This window comes from Xenia sp. Carnegie-2017, unplaced genomic scaffold, assembly GCF_021976095.1.
Source record: "Xenia sp. Carnegie-2017 unplaced genomic scaffold, XeniaSp_v1 HiC_scaffold_23, whole genome shotgun sequence".
In the NCBI taxonomy this organism is placed as follows: Eukaryota; Metazoa; Cnidaria; class Anthozoa; order Malacalcyonacea; family Xeniidae; genus Xenia; species Xenia sp. Carnegie-2017.
This window is the reverse complement of record NW_025813486.1, coordinates 9,813,747-9,840,184: the sequence shown is the minus strand read 5'-3', so window position 1 is coordinate 9,840,184 and position 26,438 is coordinate 9,813,747. Positions and strand designations below refer to the sequence as shown.

General features: G+C 34.6%; 1 protein-coding gene across 2 annotated transcripts; it reads right to left on the bottom strand.

The window, feature by feature from the left end:
- Positions 1-1,823: 1,823 nt before the first annotated feature.
- Positions 1,824-26,135, bottom strand: LOC124447969 (protein DD3-3-like). Of its 2 annotated transcripts, none has more exons than XM_046998967.1 (10): positions 25,989-26,135; positions 25,455-25,529; positions 24,783-24,972; positions 6,161-6,313; positions 5,357-5,569; positions 4,503-4,920; positions 3,970-4,032; positions 3,569-3,867; positions 3,079-3,123; positions 1,824-2,969 (listed from the first exon to the last, which is right to left on the bottom strand). In XM_046998967.1, the coding sequence occupies exons 1-10, from the start codon at positions 26,133-26,135 to the stop codon at positions 2,605-2,607; spliced, it is 1,968 nt and encodes a 655-aa protein (XP_046854923.1). In that variant the 3' UTR covers positions 1,824-2,604. The 2 variants fall into 2 exon arrangements, with proteins under 2 accessions (XP_046854923.1, XP_046854922.1); XM_046998966.1 differs by lacking the exons at positions 24,783-24,972; positions 25,455-25,529; positions 25,989-26,135 and adding exons at positions 6,943-7,132; positions 7,615-7,689; positions 8,141-8,366.
- Between the last annotated feature and the right edge of the window lie 303 nt (positions 26,136-26,438).

Below are 26,438 nucleotides of genomic sequence, written 5' to 3'. Positions count from 1 at the left end.
GCAAATCAGCAGCCGTAAATAAAACATACTAATGCTAGTATTAGGTATTCTTCGCAAATTGTCTTTCTGTTGGTTACAAATGTTTATCAACAAAAAAACATGCGTGCACAACTTAACATTTTTTTATCAACTCCCCACATTAAAAAAATCTTCTAAATTGTGACGTCATGCACTGGAAAATTCTCAGACACACGCCAAATCGAGATTTCACCAATACATAGGTCGCGGAAAAGGACTGGGTCGAGTGAATTAACTGTCAAGAATAGTGAGCTGTTAACACCAATCATATTCAAATTACACCAAAACACATGACAACGCATTCCGAGCCATACAATCATATTAATCCACTCACTAATCCAATTAGACGCTCTAAACATCTACAAATTAAAAATAGTTGCAAATAACTTCTTATATCATTCTGATGAAGGCTCGAAGCACAGAGTCCAAAGCCCAATAAAAATACTTTTATGCAATACTTCCATATATTTTCAACAATAATGCCAGGAAAAAATACGTGATCCGATATCAGGATTATACATAATGCACTCAAACATTCACTGCTATAAAATACTTTTTTATTGAAGAAGCTGTTGGCTGTCTGTCGAGAGGATACCTAAATACCGAGCTAGGGACTCGAGCTTGGACTCGAGCTATGATTCGATCTTAGACTCAGGTATGGACTTGATTTAGACTCTAACTCGGACTTGAACTAAATTAACGTAGTGCGTTGCGATAAAAAGTTAACAGCAAAAAGAATGCTCTGCGTAATAAGATCACAATGAGAACTAACAAATCAGAATTTATGCAATAAAGACAACGAAACACTTGCATGATTTCCGTTTGAGAGACAATTGTTTAAGGTAATTGCCATCGGCACATAATCGTTGAAACACAACCCTACACAAAAATATGAACTGCAAAACATCACGGCCCAAACGTACTCTTGTATGATAATGATATTGCCAATGCCTGGTGTCATATAATATACGAAAAATGAAACAGTAATGAAACTGGTCTTTTCGCACCAAAGTGTCCATTCTCGCAAATTCCTGTGCGAAATTTGCTAAATTGACATCATAACGAATATAAATGTCAAATGGAACCAGTAAATGGTGAATGCTACTCATTCTAAACATGGCAACAGAAATTACTATCAGCTTAGCGACTCCGTATTACTTATGACGTCACACACAAAGACGAATTTTGGAACTCTTCAACAAAAAATGGACATAAATAAATATGTCAATATGCTTGCAAACATTTAAATATTTCTTTCAGCCAATGAAAATGTACACGAAAATCTCACTTCAAAAACACATTAACATTTTACCACTTGACAGACAACTATACAATTTACAACCATTAGCAAATAGTTTTCCAGGCTGTAGTCTCTAGTTATCCACATCATAACTTCATAAATACTTTTTGATTTATGTTTGAAGTACTTGAGAATTTCACTTTTAAGTTGATGATTAATGCGTTTGTTTATATAGAGATTGTGTGGCAGGATATTACACAATTTTTTGACCTGTTGCCTGACATATTTTAAGGATTTTTGAAGAGTTGATGTTTTACAAAATGTTCTTTTTTATTTGTCACGGAATGGATTTAAGGATCTGGTGAGTTTATTATGAAACTTCGAGTTCTGCAAGTTCATTCAAGTTAGAAACTGACTTGAAATTGCCAGGAGCAAAACACATATTTGACGGCAATTCATTGGAAGTCACACTTAAGCAATATTTTTTCTTAATACTTCTGTCGTATTTATCAAAACTAATGAATGAATTCATTTTAAAAGCAAGAAAAAGAACAATCGAATCGGATTCTCTTCTATAAAATTTTATTGCATGAAGCAGACGTGTTCTTATAATGTTAGCAAATTGTAACTAAGTTTTGAGGCAAATATTAAACTCATACTTACATTTTACTTCTTTTATGGTCATCTAACGCTGTTTTGTTAAATTTATCTGTGCTGTACCTTTTTACTCTAATTTGAATTTCTAGATTTATTTGATTACTTCGAGCGATTCAGCACCGAAACAAATATAAAATAGTTACTTGGAAAAACAGCATATTAAAGTGTTAACAACAAAATTTTCGTTTCCTGTTTTTGTACCATGTATAGCTGGAAGTCTTCCTATAAATAAACATGTCTTTTTCTTCCACAATTTTTACATGTATTGTAGCAAAAGGTCTGTCGTAATGACTCTCTTTGACCCGTTCTTGAAAAAAATTGAGGCTCAGCCACACAGGTTGAATTCGACTTAACATTTTGGTGGGAGATAGACATCCAGTTACAAACTTACAATCAGGTCAACGGTAGTATTATTTGCGCTATCATTGTGGAAAAAATAGCTATTTACAATGCCACCGGCCACCTAGTGTGATTATTTATAATACGAAAAAAGACGTGAGTTTTTTTGAAACATTACGAAACTATTCAGTTTGTGCTTGACTCAATATGTGAGAAACATTAAAAAATATACCGTCACTCAGTGGCACCAGCAGGGATGGCAACAGCAACCCCCAATGGCAACCCTAAACAGCCCCAATTTAAGTCCTGCCTACGACACTACCCTCCTATCCTAACTGCACAATCACAGTTTATATCACAGTTAGTCTTCCCTTTTGATTGCGGTTGCTGAAATTATTATTTCTAGTGCACATGTAGTAATATTTTCCTGGTGCAAATCTGAGTAACATGCCACGATATGATGCCGGAGCATTATTAAGTAATACATTAAGCTGAGCACGATTATTACGATCGGTTGTTGATGGATAACAAAGTGCCATACTGTTGTAGTAACCAGACGACGCCATACTTATAATGAGATCCTCTTTTGATTTGGTCTCTATATCGCTGGACCAGACGATTTCAGCATTCTCGAACATCGTTAATGTTTTTTCAGAAGTGAGGGGGTAATTCACCGAAGGATCTTGCATTTCAACCATATTGTTTCGATCAGTACCTTAAAAACCAATATTAAATTTGCAAAGACTTACGAGTATACTTATTTAGGGTTGTATATTCCTTTCACACCTCATTAGCAGCAGCATCAACTTTAACATAAATCTTACCTGCAGTACCCTGTCCGTCATTGTTTGATGGATTTCTATTCGAACCTGTAGAAGATTGCCAGTTGTTAGATAGCAAATAACCTTCTCTTTACATAAGGAGTGTTTTGCAAAGTACATTTGGAGAGTAGTTTAGTAATGCAGCTAAACGAAAAGCATTTTTTTATTCACATGCGCGCGCACCGTTTTTATGTTTAATTTGTTTGTCGAAGGTGAAAGGTCACGTGTGTATTGTTTTTATTTTTCAACCGCTCGACAGATATCATACAAGGAAAAGTTTTCCTGTAGAAATCGATGAGCATTTTCAATTAGCGCGTAAATAATTTTAAATTCCCCCATATACACAAATAGAGTCGAAAATTCGAAATTTCCTTAAAGATTTACAAAGCATTTATATACAACTAACCGGCAAAGGCAGATATTTTTATCTAAAATAACTGGTCAAAAGATAAAAAGGATAAATTGCAGTAGTTTGTACGATAGATTACTTTACCTGTCCACTGGATGTGAACGAGACTGGTGTTTGTGATTTTAAGTCGTTTGGGAATGAAGTCATACTCCACAGCTGGATAGACTTGTACTATATTACCACGTTTACCACGGACGTTCAGATTATAAATGACGTCATTATTTGTAATGCCCGTACGTCTTGGCATGAGTTTGAATAAATGGGATCGGTCTTGAAAAGTGCGTCCAAATTGCGCCGTGTTAATTGCAAGTCTTAATTGTAATTGTGTTCGGCCAATGTCAACCGTTGGATTGTTTTGCACAGGAGAGTACACACCTTCATTCCTTAATGTGGAAATTGTTACATTCAGTAAAACAAATATATTTTCTTATTCCAATTGTTGAGCGTAAAATGAATTGTAAAAATAAGATAGCTGCGATACTTACTGGGCATGGTTTTGGTCACTGAAAGTGTTGAATGGAGGATAATCACCGGTGGAAATGTTATACCTAGTGGTAAAATGTTATGGAATTTAATGATCAGAAGATATTTCAATGAAAAACTGTGGCTCGTTAGCACGATCCGATTTGTCGTATCCGATTTTGTGATATCCAAAAAAACGGGTCGTGTGAACACATATAAAGCGAGCCTACGACAGTCAGATCTGTCTGTCTAAAAAGTTGGATGGAAATAGAAATTGCTATCAGACAAGATTAAAGGAAGCCGACTAGCCCCAGACTTCGCACTTTCAATACTTCTCAAAGTTGATTCGGCGCAAGAAAAAATTGGAAACGAGAACAAAAATACACACATAATATATCGATAAATGTACTAGATAATACGAAAAGAAATATCTAAAAAAATATCAACATCAACATATTATCGGACAGTCTGAACAAGCAATGAAAAGTCGGAGCCGAAACAATGGGATTGACAAATCGGATAGTGTGAACGGACCATTAGGCAAACATAAATTTACCTTATCCTGAAAACACATCTCTGAGCACGACGCGAAGGAAAATATGGAAGAACCCAAGTGTAGTTGAGAGGAACAACATTGTGCGCATTTCCCAAATGATTACTTCTCGTGTAAGGAGCTTTATAACATTCTGGAGGATCTAAAGCCACCAAACACCGTCTTAAAGATTCAATGCTGTGTCCGCTCATTCTCAAGTCATCAATATCTTCAGAACGATAGGGAATGGCCCAGATAAGACGTACATCATTTGTGCTTGCCGCCAAACAATCTGTTTTTCTGTCAAACTCTTCCTTTTTTTCAAGATAGTTGATGAATTGAACCCAAAAACCACCCTTCTTTTCACAGTCAAGTTTATTGTTATACATGGAATCGTGGCGAAAGCCGTCAGAAATTGTATTGTAGTACTGAAGACATTCTCCTGTTGAAGACAAAATAAATGAATGTACGAGAGAAGAATAAATCACAGTAATCCTGATTATGTTATACCGTCAAAATATCGAGAGGATAACGTGCAAACATATTATAAATGTATCACCAGTTTTGAGTATTACAAGTATACAACCAGCGTATCATTCAGGAGTGAACAGAATGGCTTTCAGTCGGGATATCGAGCAAGATGAAAAGTCCTACCACTTTTTAATAAACTCTATCCTCAGTGAATAACTGAAATTTTATTTTTAATTCATGATTTAAAAAAGGTGACAAATATAGCTAGTAATGTTGTAATCTTTGGTGTGTAGCCACGACAGGTGTGAAAAGAAGCGACTAAGGCGGAGTGGAGTAGAGGGCAACAAAAGGTGCAAAAATAAATAAGAAAAGAGGATGAAAGAACTGAGCCTTATAAATAAGCAAACCTTTTTCTTTAACGTTGAAGCTCTCATTTCGATAATATTCACACATAGATTGATTATGGGCAAGAACAGCAATATCAATCCAGTCTGTAGGATGCCAATATGGGTAATAATCACGTTCTTCGGGACATTCGTAACCATAACGATTGCCGTTTGGATTTTGACGGGTGTAGATGCTTTGATCACCATTGAGATGTTGATCAGCTGTGAATAGACCTGTCAAACATAGTTTTTCAAAATGTAGCAGGAGTTGAGTGTGTGCAATAAAAATGCTCAGAAATCGTCAAAAAGTTGTATTTTTTTAAATTATCTGTTCATTTTATTGCAATTTTATACATTTGTAAGGTTGTATGAAAAAGTTTGTGAAAGTTTGCAAAAACCTTTACTAGAAGTATTTGAATTACACTATTATTTGTTTCTTTAGGAATCTATTGAATTCAGTAAACACAGAAATATTTACATATCAAATACTTCACTGCATGGTAGTAGGACGTTCAATGGTTCATCTGACAGTAATTTTTTATTAACTATTTATTTAAACACTACATTAGTTATTTTTAATGCGAAGACTTTTTTACCCTGAATTGCCACAAATAAACGCAATTTGAACACACATCGTTAAAAATATGAGAAAGTATGCCATTCAAGCATATCAATAATTATTAATTTGGTCAATGTCTACTCGGACGCTCAGCTTACATATCGCGGAGTCTATTTGCGTTGTTCGATTTCAATGGTCGTTTTTAAAACCCATACACTATCCATGCATATACATATTTTGCTCATACGATCTAAAACCTTTAATACCTTTATTTCGATATCTTTTCTTGCATTTATCGTACCATTCCCAAGGTTCGTGGAGACCATAGGTAGTCTGTGAATCAGATTGCTTTCTATTATTCTTAGATGATCGAGAGGTATGTTGTTGGTGGTGGTACTGAGAAGTACTTGTTGTGCCCCCTAAAATAAAATAATTGATCCTTATGTAAGTGTGAGGAAACATAGAACGCAATAGCATCCAAAATTTTATTGAAAACAAAGAGCAGAATTGCCAAAAGGACTTTCAACCTTCTTAAACAAAATAAAAGGATGCAAAGTCTTAACAAAAAAATTGTACGCAGTACCCATCTCACAGTCACAGAAGCCAAAATTAGATAACAATATCCCCAAACAGTGGCATAAACATCACACAAGTTTGATCGTGATTTATAATTATTTGGTGTTCCCTCACTGCAAGAAAAATGGCAACAATACTAATTATTTACAAACATGTAATACTAATTATCTTAAATTTACATAACATGACCAATCTTGCCCATTGGCTATGCCACTGTTCTCACAACAAACCAAAAATAGTTTAATTATTAGGCTTATGATTAGGGTTAGGTGGGATAGACTGTTCTGTAAATTTATAAATACCTAGCAATATTTTTTTGATTTTAAATCCGCAGATTAATCTCTATTTTTGCTTGAAGCAGTTTTAGATCGTGGTAGGTCACTATTCAATCGGCTAAACACACAAACCTACTTCGAGTCGATGTGTTATTTCATTGTTTATTGGATTTAATATTTAAGTTGTATTATTGTACCATTTCTCAGAGAATCATAATTTAGTGTTCTGTGTGCGAAATCATCTTGACATTTGTATTGAAGAACGATGTTGCAGTTCAAATCTCTGTCACCACAGCCATGTTGATTGGTCCATTCAATTGTGAGAAGTGATTTGCCATCAAGACCAGGCGACGAACTTTTATGGGATTCACTACTTTGAAAATAGTGCTGGATCGAAAAAAAAAATTCGTATCTTTTAACATGTTTCTTGGTTATGCAAATTCTACTTCAATGTCGCAAGCGCGCATGTATGTGATTCGGTTTCATGGCTTATTAACAATCGTAAATATTTTTATTGTGATTCACAGCAAAGAATCTTTTTAAGGCTGCCAACTGCGGGAATTCTTTGCCGCAATTCTCGGCTATAGCCAGTGGCGAATCTACGTAGGGTACGTCAAATAAATTAGCTACTACAGCTTATTTTTCATTTCCAAATACCTTAGAGGCATTGGATTGGTACATTCTATTCTTTAGAGATTCATGACCAATATATTTGTTCTAAAGTTATTTTGTGAATTTGAAATCAAGCATCTATCATTTATTTTGACGAACGCTGGATCCGATGATCTGCTACTGGCAATGGCAATGGCTGTCATCATTTTGGAAGATTAGAACATAAAATATTGAACGCATATCACAGAATAAATTACCATATTAAATTGATCGTTTTCGGAGTGCGATGCTTGATCTTTATCACCGACGTTGTAGCCCCCATTGTTGTTGTTCTGAAGAAATAAAATTTCTATATTTGATGGTAAATGCTAACTTTACTTGCGATGTATAGCTATGTTGTCTTCACTTTTTTTGCTAAAAAACTGAAGTATTTCGCTATGAAGTGAAACAGAGAAAACGAAATGTAAAATTTCCGTGAACCTTCAAGGGTTGATGTTTCTTGGACCTTCCCTTTGGACAGACTTAACTAACTGATTCAAGTTTTTATCTGATTAGTTAAGTAAGTTAGTGTTTCTTTTGATGCAAAAATATATTTGCCATTAAACGCTAAAAAACCAATCACTTTGAGTCATAAGCTAAATTTTAAGCATATATTAAAAAATCAAAGGAAAAATCATTTCCTCTTTCACATTGTAACCAGTACATTTTATGAGCCCGGTCTCAAACAAAACATTTCATATTTAGAGAATATTACTTTTCTCTATGGGAGAAAATATATTTCACCTGAGAGTCAAACATTCTGTTAGCATTCGCTCGCGCGGTACTTGCTTCATTTAGGCGGTTATTTGAACCCCTAGGATTGTGAAGGTACACATCAGCATTGCTCCAACACAATAGAAGACCAACCAATGTAAAAATACACAACTTCATGATGTATCACAACTCTGCTTTCTTCGCGCACACAAAGGTTTCTGTTCTCAAATCAGCCGAATGTCGTTCTTATAATTAATTAATAAGGTGTGGCTAACGTATGTTGCCGACCCTCACCGAAGTTATTGTCAGTAAGTTTCTTGGGAATTCAGAATATTAATTCACAAAACAAATTGCTTATCGAAAGACAACAGATGTTGAAAAAATGTGAATTGCGACAAATGAAACCTAAGCTTAAATCTTTCTGTCATACATACAACAGCATTAGAGTGCATTCAATGCATTTCATTTACTGTGAATATTAATCACATACGAAGAACGTGTTGGAAAATACCCTCCAGCTTGAAAAGTCCATGCTAATGTGTGGGCGCAAATAAATTACTAAATTACAAAATTACCTTTAAGTAAATACGATAAAAAACATTTAAGGAGTAAATAGTTATAAAAAGCTCTTGTACCAATCGTCTATCTTAACAGCACTAAACAACAATTTTGCAATAAGCATGCATCGTTTTGCATTAAAAACCAATGGTCAAAAACTTTTCCTTTGCTGAATATGGAATTGTAGACAAAAGCCATTAATAATGTCATCCTAAAATGTCATGGTTTTTCTTGAAAAATGCTTGTATTTTAGATAAAGTTTTAACAATTCTGTAAACTAATTAAAAAATGACTTCAAAGTAAATCACACTTCAAAGTAAAATAACTAAAAGGTCCTGACAATAAATGATTTTTCGCAATTGCACTTTAAAATGTCAAATATGTTTATAAAAATAAATTCTTTGTCCTGTAATTGCCTGCTTTCGTCAAAATAGGCTAAATGCTGTGTTGATCAAATAGAGATAAGCCAAATTACATTTTTACTAGCGCCGTAGCGTTCAAAATGGATCACGTATTTTGATGAAAACAAAGAACTTTTTATTTATTGATCTTTTGAAAATAATGCATGCAGGAACGCAAACGTTTCTTACACGAAGGAAATCGGAAAGCTGACTTAAAAAATGTAAAGCTTGTTTGTTATATACGATTGTTACTCATCAGATAAGATTAATAATGAATTCTTCAAACATCGACTTTACAAGCGTTTATACTTTTTAAAATCAGTAATTGGACCAGCTAGATACCGTCCATTTTTCAGAAATCTTCGGGAAAAAGAGAACGTCAGACTTAGAGTTTCGCTATATTTCTTTAATCACAGATTGCTCATGATTTGCCTTCCCTCCCATATCTACGTCAATCCACTTACATTTTGTGGATGCCACGATTGGCAAGTTTGTAGCTACTAGCGCCTCATTTTAATCAATTAATTGTTCTGCTGACCTAAATATCACTCGTATATATAGTTTGGCTGTTTTTCACAACACAATTCATTTATTTTCGAAATTTTAGCCACTTACTTAAAAAAATTCTTTACAAAAATGAATAACAATTTCTTACAACTTTTTAGACAGCAATTCATAATTTCTTAAAGAAAAATTGTGCGTGTATGTGATGAAAATTAAAATTATTTCCGTATGCTAGCTATATAATGCATTTAAATGGTCTTCTTTTGAAATAGCAATAATGCATAATACAAAGAGCCTTAATACTTCAAGTATTATAATGATAAGCAAAATTCCGACGAAGATTGGAAAACAATGCAGAGAAATAAAGGATCTCTTTTTTTCTTCAAAATACGTGATGTACTTCTAGCCGCTGAATGCGGCAATAGCTTATTTCATGTTTATCAATACAGCAAAGAACAAAGAAATTGATTTTTTATAACCATATTTGGCATCTCGATTGTCTTCAGGCAATCTACGAGTCGATAAGCATCAACCTTTATAGATAAGCATTATTCAGCAATATTCGATTCTCACCCAAATTAAAGGATTTTCATGCTCGTCATTTGCAATTTGTTGTCACCATCATTCGTACGTTGTGTAAACGGTTTGGCACTTCTTTATAACTTTGCGTTTGCGCGTACTTAGCACAAGAAATTTTCTTTCAGTTGAGCTATTCTTAATGGAAGTGGTTATTACTACGTAATGGAATGAGCACTGCTTTCAGGAAGGCGGGAAATTGATAATTGAGTAGCTCTATATTTATATATTTATACCGTGGCGATCTAGGGTAAGTATAAAGATAAATTATAGAGGCTCATTTTAAATCCAAACTAATTTTTGACGATATTCTTGGCTGGATAACTTTGTAACTTTCAAGGTAAAAATACCCCCGATAAGATTAGGTCTAAAGATTTTAAAATGAAAATATATTTTTATTATATGTATAAGTGGTGTGCAACCATTCCACTGCATGTGAGAATGATGTTTCACAACTCTGCTTTATTCGCGCACACAAAGGTTTCTGTTTTCAAATCAGCTGAATGTCGTTCTTATAACTAATTAATAAGGTGTGGCTAACGTATGTTGCCGACCCTCACCGAAGTTATTGTCAGTAAGTTGCTTGGGAATTCAGAATATTAATTCACAAAACAAATTGCTTATCGAAAGACAACAGATGTTGAAAAAATGTGAATTGCGACAAATGAAACCTAAGCTTAAATCTTTCTGTCATACATGCAACAGCATTAGAGTGCATTCAATGCATTTCATTTACTGTGAACATTAATTATATAAGAACGTGTTGGAAAATACCCTCCAGCTTAAAACGTCCATGCTAATGTGGGGGCGCAAATAAATTACTAAATTACAAAATTATCTTTAAGTAAATACGATAAAAATATTTAAGGAGTAAATAGTTATAAAAAGCTCTTGTACCAATCGTCTATCTTAACAGCATTAAACAACAATTTTGCAATAAGCATGCCTCGTTTTGCTTTAAAAACCAATGTCAAAAACTTTTCCTTTGCTGAATATGGAATTGCAGACAAAAGCCATTATTAATGTCATCCTAAAATTTCATGGTTTTTTCTTGAAAAATGCTTGTATTTTAGATAAAGTTTTAACAATTCTGTCAATTGTTTCAAAAATGACTTCAAAGTAAATCACACTTCAAAGTAAAACAACTAAAAAGGTCCTGACACTTCATGATATTTCGCAATTGCACCTTAAAATGTCAAATATTTTTATACAAATAAATTCTTTGTCCGGTAAGTTCCTGCTTTCGTCAAGATAGGCTAAATGCTGTGTTGATCAAATAGAGATAAGCCAAATTACTAGCGCTGTAGCGTTCAAAATAGATCAAGTATTTTGAAGAAAACAAAGACCTTTTATTTATTGATCTTTTGAAAATAATGATGCAGGAACGCAAACATTTCTTACACGGAGGAAATCGGAAAGCTGACTTAAAAAATGTAAAGCTTGCTTGTTATATACGATTGCTACTCATCAGATAAGGTTAATAATGAATTCTTATAACATCGACTTTACAAGCGGTTATGCTTTTTAAAAGCAGTAATTGGACCAGCTAGATACCGTCCATTTTGCAGAAGTCTTCGGGAAAAAGAGAACGTCAGACTTAGAGTTTCGCTATATTTTTTTAATCACAGATTGCTCATGATTTGCTCCCCAATATCTACGTCAATCCACTTATATCTTGTGGAGGCCACGATTGGCAAGTTTGTAGCTACTAGCGCCTCATTTTAATCAATTAATTGTTCTGCTGACCTAAACATCACTCGTATATATAGTTTGGCTGTTTTTCACAACACAATTCATTTATTTTCGAAACTTTAGCGACTTACCTAAAAAAAATTCTTTACAAAAAAGAATAACAATTTGTCACAACTTTTAAGACAGCAATTCACAATTTCTTAACGAAAAATTGTGCGTGAATGTGATGAAAATTAAAAATATTTCCGTATGCTAGCTATATAATGCATTTAAATGGTCTTCTTTTGAAATAGCAATAATGCATAATACAAAGAGCCTTAATACTTCAAGTATTATAATGATAAGCAAAATGCCGACGAAGATTGGAAAACAATGCAGAGAAATAAAGGATCTCTTTCTTTCTTCAAAATACGTGATGTACTTCTAGCCGCTGAATGCGGCAATAGCTTATTTCATGTTTGTCAATACAGCAAAGAACAAAGAAATTGATTTTTTATAACCATATTTGGCATTTCAATTGTCGTCAGGCAATCTACGAGTCGGAGCCTTTAACTATGTCGGGTGTAAGAAAAAGCCCCATTAGTTTGAAATTACCCAAGATTTATAGATATGCATTAATCAGCAATATTCGATTCCCACGCAAATTAAACGAATTTCATGCTCGTCATTTGCAATTTGTTGTCGCCATCATTAGTACGTTGTGTAAACGGTTTGGCACTGTTTTAGAGCTTTGCGTTTGCGCGTAATTAGGACAAGAAATTTTCTTTCAGTTGAACTATTCTTAATGGAAGTGGTTATTACTACGTAATGGAATGAGCACTGCTTCCAGGAAAGGCGGGAAATTGATAATTGAGTAGCTCTATATTTGTACATTTATACCGTGGCGATCTAGGGTAAGTATAAAGATAAATTATAGAGGCTCATTTTAAAATCCAAACTAATTTTTGACGATATTCTTGGCTAGATAATTTTGTAACTTTCAAGGTAAAAATAACCCCGATAGGATTAGATCTAAAGATTTTAAAATGAAAATATATTTTTATTATATGTATCAAGTGGTGTGCAACCATTCCACTGCAAGTGAGAGACCAATGGAATGTTCGCCATGATGGATGACATTGCATTGTAATTAAGGAAGATCCTTTGTTAAAATCATCCAACATGGCGGCTATGACGTAGCTTGTACACCAAGATATCTTACCTACCCTGTTCCGCTCCCGCATTTAAATGTTATAATCCTAAATGAAAATGAAACAACATGTATAAAATAAACAAAATAAAACGCATGCGCTGATTGGCAAATAGCTGTGGTTGCATCAGCCTGTGCAAAACGCATCTGAGCTCAAGCCATCAAATCATTAAATCAATTAAAGAGAATTTGCGAATCAATCATGAATACATTTTAGAGGAAAAATTAACACGTTGATTTAAACTTGCTTCTTTCGCATAGATGTTATTTTATAAAAGAAATAAAGATGTTTTTCGTGTTAGCACAGGCTTATGCAAACCTCGGAGACGTTTGTGAAAACCCTCGAGCAGGTGCAACCCTCGACCTTCGGACTCAGGCTTGCATTTATCAGCTATCGAGTTCTCCCAAAATTCTCCTCGGTTTGCATAAGCCTGAGCAAACATAGTAAGCATCTTTTATTTCTTAAATATTAGCCACTTCCCCAATTATCAGTCTGCCACCATGCCTGGCATTTTATCTAATTTGCTAACCATACGAATAAGTATGCACTATGAAGTGGCCAGTCTGCTTATTTAGGGGCTTTTTATATTATCCCTGCTAACTGGGATTTAGTGAGGCGTGAGAGGATTTCAAAGCATCAAAACTTCCAGCTGAAAACTCACAACTGTTGTTAAGCACCACAAGTCATTTCGGTTGTAATTCTCAAATTATAGGCCACGTCAATTGTTTTCATTTTAAATGTTTTGTGTATTTATAAAGTCAGAATATTGCGAAATTGCTCAAGAAGATTTATCTTATGATAAGTATTATATCGTTTCCATTTGCCCAAGTCCTTTAATGATTTGCTGAATCCCGGCTACCCGGGCTCATGTAATCAGCTCCTTAGTTCTGCTATGTTATTTTTTTGCGATCCTTCACTGCAAAAACACAAAAATCTCAGGAATAAAGAAACTGTAGGTTTTTAGTTTTTTCTACATCCTGTATGACTGTGGGAAGCGAAGGCATCATCGTGAAGAGTTGGAGACACAGTTCTGCGAGGATATTGCAATATTCCATAATCCTACGTTACATGCAATATTGAAGAAAAGCTTGCCCCGCATACGTCAACATAAACTTTTAAATAATTTAACTGCAATAAACAAAATTTATTCATTTTTCTAATTTCATAATGGTCAACATAAGGAGTTTGTGACGATTATTAAATTATACATAGCAAGGCCCGCTTGCTAATTTCTGCATATTGAAAGGGTTTGCGCCTTTTTATCCCTCTGAAAAAGTAAGTCAAGACAATTGTTTGTACAGGTTATACAATAGTGAATACACACACTTACGCCCGTTTTCTAAACACTTACTCACTGTCACTGAGTAGGGGTTTAATATCACTTTATAATTGTTCTAAGACCGCAATTTTACTCCACTGATTGCTTGATTTAAAATATCAAGAAGTAAATATTGACATATATGGAGAAATGACTTTGCAAATGATTAGATAAAGTGTGATTTTTGTGGCGTACTCACTGAGTGTGTGAGTGTGCATGAGTAAGCTTTAAGAATATGGGCATCAGTTCTCAATGCTTTGGAATTTTTGAGATCAGCAGCGAGATAACCAGTATATACAGTTTCCTAAACACTTTTTTGGAGAAACGAAAAATCGTAAAACTTCTAACTTGCAGGAATTAGCAAGCTTTCATAATTTCTTCTTTATCTCTCATTTCACTCAACATCACACTCTAATGTTAGCCATTTTGAAATTACTAAACGAATTGAAATTTTGTATTACACAGTGACTTTATGCAGAAGCTAACACAGATGATGTGACGTATGCGAGGGCTGACGTGTCTTCACTATTGCATGTATTTTACTATTGCTTTTATTATAGTATTACATAAAAAATGAAACAAATGCATTCCTTACAATGATTAAATTAGTAAATTCATGGCAATAGAGCATCGAAAGACATTTGTGCTAAGATAATTCAGAGAATTAACATAGATAGCACGTTGCAAGTTCATTGGTTACACGAACGTTAACTTATAAAGAACTACCAAAGATAGCAGAGCTTCGCCATATTATCCCTTTTGCAACGCATACACAATATACCTTATACTATTCACAAAAACTTCATGTTCACTTTCACGAGGCAATAACTTCACGATGAAAAGATTCGAAGAACGTGAAACCTCATCTATAAATAGGTTTCTGGAAACGTTTGGTGGGCGTTAATAAAACTTCTGACATTAAAACTCAAATACAAGTGTATGCAAAATAAACAATATTGTTTAATTAATAGAATTATTTATTCCTATTCACAACAAAAAGTCCCGATGTACAAACGCATGGGAAAAGGGCTATTGAATGAAAAAACCTAAGTCGAAGCATAAAGCTCAGTTTTTTCTGGAAAAATGCATGTACTTGCAGGAAGATAAATACCTTTATCAAACGTCACCTTCTAATAGAAACGTTTTTCATCAATTTCTATCTAAACAACACTGGCGAAATGAACTTGCATCTTTTTACTTTACCCACAAGATCACGCGACAGCGAGTAGACGGCGCTCCCTTCCACACCATTTAATGGATCGCGGAGCATCAGCAAATAATGAAGCAGGTGATTTAGATGGAATAGTTTTCTATAAAAAAATTAATAAGAGACATTTTCTTGAGGAAATGGCACTTGATGCTGTATCAGTGTGATCATACGTGAAACTTTTTTACTGATGAGCTTAGACTCTTCCACCTGATTTGTATAGTTGTAAAGTTCAGAACAGGGGGGTGTTTAAGCTTTTCCGACCGTATCTGGTAAAAAATTTGCATATATCGTCACACTGTGGTGTGTATATGGCACATGAAAGTGGCATTCGAGCTTACCACAGCACAAGTAATAAACAATCAAAACAATGAGGATAGATGATTTTGTAGTGACGTACATAACGTACGTATAATATTTAGTCGAGAATAATTTACTGACATCAAAGGAAATAGCCTATCCTAGTTTCACTTAAACACATAATTTAAACTCACGACTGTTGTAAATAACTTCTTCGCTAGTGAATAAAATAATCACAAAAATTTAATAGCGTTCTAGTACATTGAACTCACGCTCGGAGCTCATACGAAAGACTTATATAACGCTAAAATTCCATCATGCAACTCCATAGAAAACGCAGTTTCGAAAACAAATAGGTTCAGCGCATAATACAAAATCAATCCTGATACTACACAAAATGTAGAAATAATGTTGCAGGCTTCAACATTAATCGCGATGAAAACACAAGACTGGAGTATATAAGAACTCATGTTTCAAAATCCGATCATTCCTGACGAAGACTCTAGACTGGAGTATATAAGAGCTCTATTTTCAACATTAGATCACTCCCAACGAAGACTCTAGACTGGAGTATTGAATCAAGTTTTAACAACAGATCACTCTTGATCAAGACAGTAGACTGGAGTATGTAAGGACTTAAGTCTTAACATCAGATCACTTCTGATGAAGACACCAGACAATAGGGGAAAAAGACTCGAGTTTTAACATCAGAATGAAGACACTAGACTAGAGGAAAGATTTCTTGTGATGAATGCATCACACTAAAGTAAATAAAAATGAGAATTTCAACGTTATAATACTCAGGATGAAGACAATGTGACGTACACAAAACACTGGAGTTTCAACTGAATTAAGCTCTATAACATTGCTGATGTCCTAACCAAAAAAGTTCAAAGGTCGTCAAAAAAGTCGATAAAAGAAAAGTTGAGAATAAAAGAGAAACTATTACAATATTTCTCCCGAATCTCAGGCATAATATAATGGAGTTGGCATACGAGGGGGAATTCACAGAAAAATGATTTAGATAGTGGTTTTTCGAATCCAACACACTCCTCTTTCGGCCCCAATTATGATTTAAATCATTTGTGTACACACAATACAATGACGTAAGAGCCAGATAACAAATACGGCTAACCTGACGTTTACTCCTCATTTGACTCTGAAGATGACTACCGCTAAGGTTGTCGAAACGTCAGTCAAAAACAACAAAAACAGTCCTTCTCAGGACTATACTAACCTGGACGATTTACATTTGCAAACATGTAACGATACTCCCGGGTTCAAACCATTTACTTTATAATTATTTATGAAACTCTGTATCCGATAGCGGAATTTTACTAACAGAAGTAAACACAAGCGCGCAAAGCATTACCGTGAGACTCATTCTTTAAGTCAAAGTTGAAGTATTTTATCAATTACAAACTGGTTGATTAGTTCTCCCAAAGGTCTCATCGGTTTGCATAAGCCTGTGCCAAAACAGTAAACATCTTTTACTTAAATGAAGCCAAAAACATCTATTTTGGGGTTGAGGTACATTCTCACGGCCCTTTAAGACAGGCCTATGACAGAACAGTAAGTCGACTTAAGCCATCAAAATTCAGGTAGAATGGAACATTATTTTATTTTAAAGACACGAATAAAAATCTATGTCTAATATACAATATATTTATAAGTACTGTAGGTCTAATCCCACCTTTGGAGATAAAGAAATTTTGTTCAATCCAGAAAGAATATTTGATTGAAGTGCATCGCAGTCATTCTCTTCACTTCCTCTACATTAAAAGAGAATATGATGTTTTAAGAAGAAGTAAAAATTTGGCATTTGAAATTCACTCTGAACACCCCTGATCCATTTCTGAAAGGAGAGTGAAGTTTTTAACATTCCAGCCCATTTAATTTCATATATTTTATTCTTGAAAACATTGTTTATTCAAATTGTATTAAGCATGTATGAACAAGTGCAGCTCAAAAACATTAGAATAATGCCGAAAACGCAGGAATTGTACAGCTATATATGTTAAGGATTCGTATTTTTCAAAAAAATGCCTTTTGAATTGAAATTTGAATCAAGCATGAACACATTCTATACATTTCTCCATAAACTCTGATTCAGTTTAAACCATTGAACTAAAATACATGGAACGCTATCAGTAATACAAAACCCTAATAAACTTTTTTGAAGCTGTGATTTTACCCCAGACACGCGTGTGTGCTCAATCAATTATTACTCCGCAAGAGAATCTCGAAACACTACACACGCGTGTCTGATGTAAACTCTCGCGTGTCTGATGTAAGATTCGGCTTCAATTATTTGCTTCAGGTAGCGTTCAATGTATTTTAGTTCAATGATTTAGACTCATGAGGAGAGCATTTGTTAACTTCAAATAAAGTAATAACACCATCATCGGTAACTAGTTCAATAGCTTCTAAATAACCATTTGTCTAAATATGGGTGGTCGTTTTGTTGACCACGGTTTAAGTGTCCATTTGACAAAAGAAAAAGTGCCCAATAATCGTTATCACTGCAGAAAATAATCCTAATCTTATAAGTTGAATCTTTTAATGTGTATACTAAACATCCCAAGTAACTTTACATGTATATTCCTCTCGTTTTCTAATGGCGTAATACACGATTTTCTTTACAAAACGGAGGCTAATCGTGTAATAAGTATCGAAAACGGCCAATATTTACCATTAACATCAATCAAGTTGGCATTTTTTTGATTAATTATGACGTAGAGTTCTCGTTGATCCGACTTTCGACCAACAACCCAACAATCCGTGAGAGTTTTCATATACACTTCACCATCATCGTTTGCCCTTGTGAAAACAAGCAGGTTTTTTAAATCATTGTTTCTACGAATTACAGTAAATTGTACAAAGGCGCATGCGATATAACGTAAATAGAATAATCGTACGTGATAATTAATATTCGTACAAAAAATGGAAAAGAGAAAAAAAAACAGTAGCTAAAATGAAATGTAAAAAAAGACTATAGATCCAAGGATAGAGCAATGTTTCAGAAAAATCACTGCCAATAGACTTGTATTTTCAGTCAGCGAAAATAAATATGTTTCATACATTTATTTTCTCTCATATATTAAGAGCAAAACATATAGACACAAAGATTGCCGCACTTTTCACACTAAAGCTCCTCCCTTAAAGTGGTTATATCACGAATTTTAGCCCCCCCTTTTTTATGAGCTTAATTGAAAATTTGGATTATTTGATGAACTATGACATGTCGCTGGACTTAAACAGATAAATATAAGTTGCTTAATTTTGCCTCCAAAGTCGGGTACTATTTGCGAATTTTTACGACGCCATTTGATACTTGTGACGTAGATAGTTGAACACGTCTGTTTCCGTCAATATAATATTATATTATAGAAGGTGATTTTGTTGTCGTTTTCTTGTCTTAAAACAAATAATGACAGTATTTTCAATAAAATATTAAAAAACAAGTTGTCCGGAAAGTATGGCCTCAAATCAGTGCTCAGATAATTCGAATTCGATGTCTGAATGCGTATCTGATTCGAGCTCGGAATCCGTGGGTTATGTCGAGCATTTAAATGACTTCGCATATGACGATGAACCGCTAGCAGGAGAGATGAAGTGCATACTCAGATGATCCCGATGGAATTCTCCTGCGACATTAGAACAACGAAGTGATGGCGTAATTCCACTCGGTGAATGGTAAGTTGTTGTTTTCTCCTGTTTGTAATATACATAAAGTTACTTTATAAACCACAATGCTCCCACGTTTCAGGTGTAATTGTCAATGCTGTCATACCGATTTGTTAGAAGGCACATTAGAGTACAGATACTGTAAGGAAATTGGACCAGCTTTGCAGAAAATGACATTCGATGGCAGCATTGAGAAAATATCATGCATAACACAGCGTGCCAAATTTGGGCCTTAAGTTCATGAGGCTGTCCTTGAAAACGTCGGGCCACTATTGAGAGATAGGAATGGACGTGCTTATCGCCATCAAGCATCACAATCATTAAATATGTAAGATTGTAAATTGTATGAGAAACAATGTTATCATCAACATTGTTTCATCAACAATAATTAGTCCAACCTTTTTATTTACTTCCGGTACTTGAGAGCTGTGGCATACAGATGGTTGATGCGATGGTTTTGTGGGTCTATGGGATGGGAGAATACTCGGCCTTTACCTGCTTGTGTTTACCACTTTATTCGGAAAGCATATTCAAGTGGTCAACACAAAGGTTACATACCATCAGAGGGGCGATGATGGAAGGTCTTTAACTTGTGCACTGTAGTACTGTTGGCCTTCTTTGCTGAGTTTAGAATGGTCAGGAAATATGCCTAGATGAAAACCAAATAGGAGATACATGGATGCACTATATGGTGAAAATCTTTTCTTCAATGTCAGTCTGGGAAAAAGACAAAAGAAAATTATATGGAATTAATAGCATAAATGCAAAATGGAAAATGGCAACCCACATGAACTTATCTTATAAGGTCTTCACACTTGTGCACTGCACCGCAAAGGGCATATGACATTAAACTTCAATAAAAATTATTCATGAAAATTAATTAGTTGCACATCGAGTAAGATTTTCATCTTCAAATCACAGTATACATACCATTGATGTTATATTAATAAGTAATCATTCAGGAAAGGTGTGTATATCAGTGCCCAGATAGGGAGGCTAGAGGGTACTATCACTTGCCTAAGGTGAACCCTCAGGCTGGTGGTGGGAAGGAGGTGCCTTACTTCTCCATTCTCAGACAGGCTCCAAGCAATGTCTGACCACTGAGGGGTAATTCACCGAAGGATCTTGCATTTCAACCATATTGTTTCGATCAGTACCTTAAAACCATTAAATTTGCAAAGACTTACGAGTATACTTATTTAGGGTTGTATATTCCTTTCACACCTCATTAGCAGCAGCATCAACTTTAACATAAATCTTACCTGCAGTACCCTGTCCGTCATTGTTTGATGGATTTCTATTCGAACCTGTAGAAGATTGCCAGTTGTTAGATAGCAAATAACCTTCTCTTTACATAAGGAGTGTTTTGCAAAGTACATACATTTTGAGAGTAGTTTAGTAATGCAGCAAAACGAAAAGTATTTTTTATTCACATGCGCGCGCACCGTTTTTATGTTTAATTTGTTTGTCAAAGGTGGAGTTCACATGCACATCGTTTAAATTTTTAATTTGTTTGTCGAAGGTGAAAGGTCACGTGTGCATTGTTTTTATTTTTCAACCGCTCGGCAGATATCATACAAGGAAAAGTTTTCCTGTAGAAATCAATGAGCATTTTCAATTAGCGTGTAAATAATTTTAAATTCCCCATATACACAAATAGGTTGAAAATTCGAAATTTCCTCAAAGATTTACAAAGCATTTATATACAACTAACTGGCAAAGGCAGATATTTTGATCTAAAATAACTGGTCAAAGATAAAAAGGATAAATTGTAGTAGTTTGAACGATTGATTACTTTACCTGTCCACTGGATGTGAACGAGACTAGTGTTTGTGATTTTAAGTCGTTTGGGAATGAAGTCATACTCCACAGCTGGATAGACTTGAACTATATTACCACGTTTACCACGGACGTTCAGATTATAAATGACGTCATTATTTGTAATGCCCTTAAGTCTTGGCATGAGTTTGAATAAATGGGATCGGTCTTGAAAAGTGCGTCCAAATTGAGCCGTGTTAATTGCAAGTCGCAATGGTAATTGTGTTTGGCCAATGCGAACCGTTGGATTGTTTTGCACAGGAGAGTACACACCTTCATTCCTTAATGTGGAAATTGTTACATTCAGTAAAACAAGTATATTTTCTTATTTTAATTGTTGAGTGTAAAATGAATTGCAAAAATAAGATAGCTGCGATACTTACTGGGCATGGTTTTGGTCACTGAAAGTGTTGAATGGAGGATAATCACCGGTGGAAATGTTATACCTAGTAGTAAAATGTTATGGAATTTAATGGTCAGAAGATATTTCAATGAAAAATTGAGGCTCGTAAACACGATCCGATTTGTCGGATCTGATTTTATGATATCCTAAAAAACGGGTCGTATGAACACATATCAAGCGTGCCTACGACTGTCAGATCCGTCCGTCTAAAAAGTTGGATGGAAATAGAAATTGCTATATTCTACCAGACAAGATTAAAGAAAGCCGACTAGCCCAGACTTCGCATTCTCAATAATTCCCAAAGTTGATTCGGCGCAAGAAAAAATTGGAAACAAGAACAAAAATATATACATAACATATCGATAAATGTACTAGATAATACGAAAAGAAATATCTAAAAAAACATCAACATCAACATATTATCGGACAGTCTGAACAAGCAATGAAATGTCAGAGCCGAAACAATGGGATTGACAAATCGGATCGTGTGAACGGACCATTAGGCAAACATAAATTTACCTTATCCTAAAAACACATCTCTGAGCACGACGCGAAGGAAAATATGGAAGAACCCAAGTGTAGTTGAGAGGAACAACATTATGCGCATTTCCCAAATGATTACTTCTCGTGTAAGGAGCTTTATAACATTCTGGAGGATCTAAAGCCACCAAACACCGTCTTAAAGATTCAATGCTGTGTCCGCTCATTCTCAAGTCATCAATATCTTCAGAACGATAGGAATGGCCCAGATAAGACGTACATCATTTGTGCTTGCCGCCAAACAATCTGTTTTTCTGTCAAGGTCTTTCCTTTCTTCAAGTAGTTGATGAATGGAACCCAAAAACCATGATTATTTTCACAGTCAAGTTTATTGTTATACATGGAATCGTGGCGAAAGCCGTCAGAAATTGTATTGTAGTACTGAAGACATTCTCCTGTTGAAGACAATATAAATGAATGTATGAGAGAAGAATAAATCACAGTAATCCTGATTATGTTATACCGTCAAAATATCGATAGGATGACGTGCAAACATATTATAAATGTATCACCAGTTTTGAGTATTACAAGTATACAACCAGCGTATCATTCAGGAGTGAACAGAATGGCTTTCAGTCGGGATATCGAGCAAGATGAAAAGTCATACCACTTTTTAATAAACTCTATGCTCAGTGAATAACTGAAATTTTATTTTTAATTCGTGATTTGAAAAAGGTGACAAATATAGCTAGTAATGTTGTAATCTTTGGTGTGTAGCCACGACAGGTGTGAAAAGAAGCGACTAAGGCGGAGTGGAGTAGAGGGCAACAAAAGGTGCAGTAATAAATAAGAAAACAGGATGAAAGAACTGAGCCTTATAAATAAGCAAACCTTTTTCTTTAACGTTGAAGCTCTCATTTCGATAATATTCACACATTGATTGATTATGGGCAAGAACAGCAATATCAATCCAGTCTGTAGGATGCCAATATGGGTAATAATCACGTTCTTCGGGACATTCGTAACCATGACGATTGCCGTTTGGATTTTGACGGGTGTAGATGCTTTGATCACCATTGAGATGTTGATCAGCTGTGAACAGACCTGTCAAACATAGTTTTTCAAAATGTAGCAGGAGTTGAGTGTGTGCAATAAAATGCTCAGAAATCGTCAAAAGTTGTATTTTTGAAATTATCGGTTCATTTTATTGTAATTTTATACATTTGTAAGGTTGTATGAAAAAGTTTGTGAAAGTTGATATGCGGAGAAGGTTTGCAAAAACCTTTACTAGAAGTAGTTGAATTACACCATTATTTGTTTCTTTAGGAATCTATCGAATTCAGTAAACACAGAAATATTTACATATCAAATACTTCACTGCATGGTAGTCGGACGTTCAATGGTTCTTCTGACAGTAATTTTTTATTAACTATTTATTTAAACACTACATTAGTTATTTTTAATGTGAGGACTTTGTTACCTTGAATTGCCACAAATAACGCACATAGTTAAAAATATGATAAAGTATGCCATTCAAGCACATCAATAATTGTTAATTTGGTCAATGTCTACTTGGACGCTCAGCTTACATATCGCGGAGTCTATTTTGCGTTGCTCGATTTCAATGGTCGTTTTTAAAACTGATACACTATCCGTGCATATACATATTTCGCTCATACGATCTACAACCTTTAATACCTTTATTTCGATATCTTTTCCTGCATTTATCGTACCATTCCCAAGGTTCGTGGAGACCATAGGTAGTCTGTGAATCATATCGCTTTCTATAATTCTTAGATGATCGAGAGGTATGTTGTTGTTGGTGGTAGAGAGAAGTACTTGTTGTGCCCCCTAAAATAAAATAATTGATCATTATTTAAGTGTGAGGAAACATAGAACGCAATAGCATCCAAAATTTTATTGAAAACAAAGAGCAGAATTGCCAAAGGACTTTCAACAGTGCTAAACAAAATAAAAGGATGCAAAGTCTTAACAAAAATTGTACGCAGTACCCATCTCACAGTCACAGAAGCCAAAATTAGATAACAATATCCCCAAACAGTGGCATAGACATCATACAAGTTTGATCGTGATTTATAATTATTTGGTGTTCCCCACTGCAAGAAAATCAATACCTTAAATTTACATAACATGCATGAATCAAACAAGTACTGTAAATTACTTTACAGAATGAGGATGACTTTGAAATAAAGTCGAAAATTTACTAATTATGAAGATTCTTCATAATATGACCAATCTTGCCCATTGGCTATGCCACTGTTCCCACAACAAACCAAAAATAGTTTAATTATTAGGCTTATGATTAGGGTTAGGTGGGATAGACTGTTCAGTAAATCTATAAATACCTAGCAATATTTTTTTGATTTTGAATCCGCAGATTATAATCTCTATTTTTGCTTGAAGCAGTTTTAGATCGTGGTAGGTCACTATTCAATCGGCTAAACACACAAACCTACTTCGAGTCGATGTGTTATTTCATTGTTTATTGGATTTAATATTTAAGTTGTATTATTGTACCATTCCTCAGAGAATCATAATTTAGTGTTCCGTGTGCGGAATCATCTTGACATTTGTATTGAAGAACGATGTTGCAGTTCAAATCTCTGTCACCACAGCCATGTTGATTGGTCCATTCAATTGTGAGAAGTGATTTGCCATCAAGACCAGGCGACGAACTTTTATGGGATTCACTACTTTGAAAATAGTGCTGGATCGAAAAAAAAAATTCATATCCTTTTAACATGTTTCTTGGTTATGCAAATTCTACTTCAATGTCGCAAGCGCGCATGTTGTGATTTGGTTTCATAGCTTATTAACAATCGTAAATATTTTTATTGTGATTCACAGCAAAGAATCTTTTTAAGGCTGCCAACTGTGGGAATTCTTTGCCGCAATTCTCGGCTATAGCCAGTGGCGAATCTACGTAAGGTACGTCAAATAAATTAGCTACTACGGCTTATTTTTCATTTCCAAATACCTTAGAGGCATTGGATTGGTACATTCTATTCTTTAGAGATTCATGACCAATATATTTGTTCTAAAGTTATTTTGTGAATTTGAAATCAAGCATCTATCATTTATTTTGACGAACGCTGGATCCGATGATCTGCTACTGGCAATGGCAATGGCTGTCATCATTTTGGAAGATTAGAACATAAAATATTGAACGCATATCACAGAATAAATTACCATATTAAATTGATCGTTTTCGGAGTGCGATGCTTGATCTTTATCGCCGACGTTGTAGCCCCCATTGTTGTTGTTCTGAAGAAATAACATTTATATATTTGATGGTAAATGCTAACTTTACTTATATATATTGCGATGTATAGCTATGTTGTCTTCACTTTTTTTGCTAAAAAACTGAAGTATTTCGCTATGAAGTGAAACAGAGAAAACGAAATGTAGAATTTCCGTGAACCTTCAAGGGTCGATGTTTCTTGGACCTTCCCTTTGGACAGACTTAACTAACTGATTCAAGTTTTAATCTAATTAGTTAAGTAAGTTAGTGTTTCTTTTGATGCAAAAAATATTTGCCATTAAACGCTAAAAATCCAATCACTTTGAGTCATAAGCTAATTTTTAAGCACATATTAAAATATCAGAGGAAAAATCATTTCCTCTTTCACATTGTAACCAGTACATTTTATGAGCCCGGTCTCAAACAAAACATTTGATATTTAGAGAACATAACTTTTCTCTATGGGAGAAAATATATTTCACCTGAGAGTCAAACATTCTGTTAGCACTCGCTCGCGCGGTACTTGCTTCATTTAGGCGGTTATTTGAACCCCTAGGATTGTGAAGGTACACATCAGCACTGCTCCAACACAATAGAAGACCAACCAATGTAAAAATACACAACTTCATGATGTATCACTACTCTGCTTTCTTCGCGCACACAAAGGTTTCTGTTCTCAAATCAGCCGAATGTCGTTTTTATAATTAATTAATAAGGTGTGGCTAACGTATGTTGCCGACCCTCACCGAAGTTATTGTCAGTAAATTGCTTAGGAATTCAGAATATTAATTCACAAAACAAGTTGCTTATCGAAAGACAACATATGTTGAAAAAATGTAAATTGCGACAAATGAAACCTAAGCTTAAATCTTTCTGTCATACATACAACAGCATTAGAGTGCATTCAATGCATTTCATTTACTGTGAATATT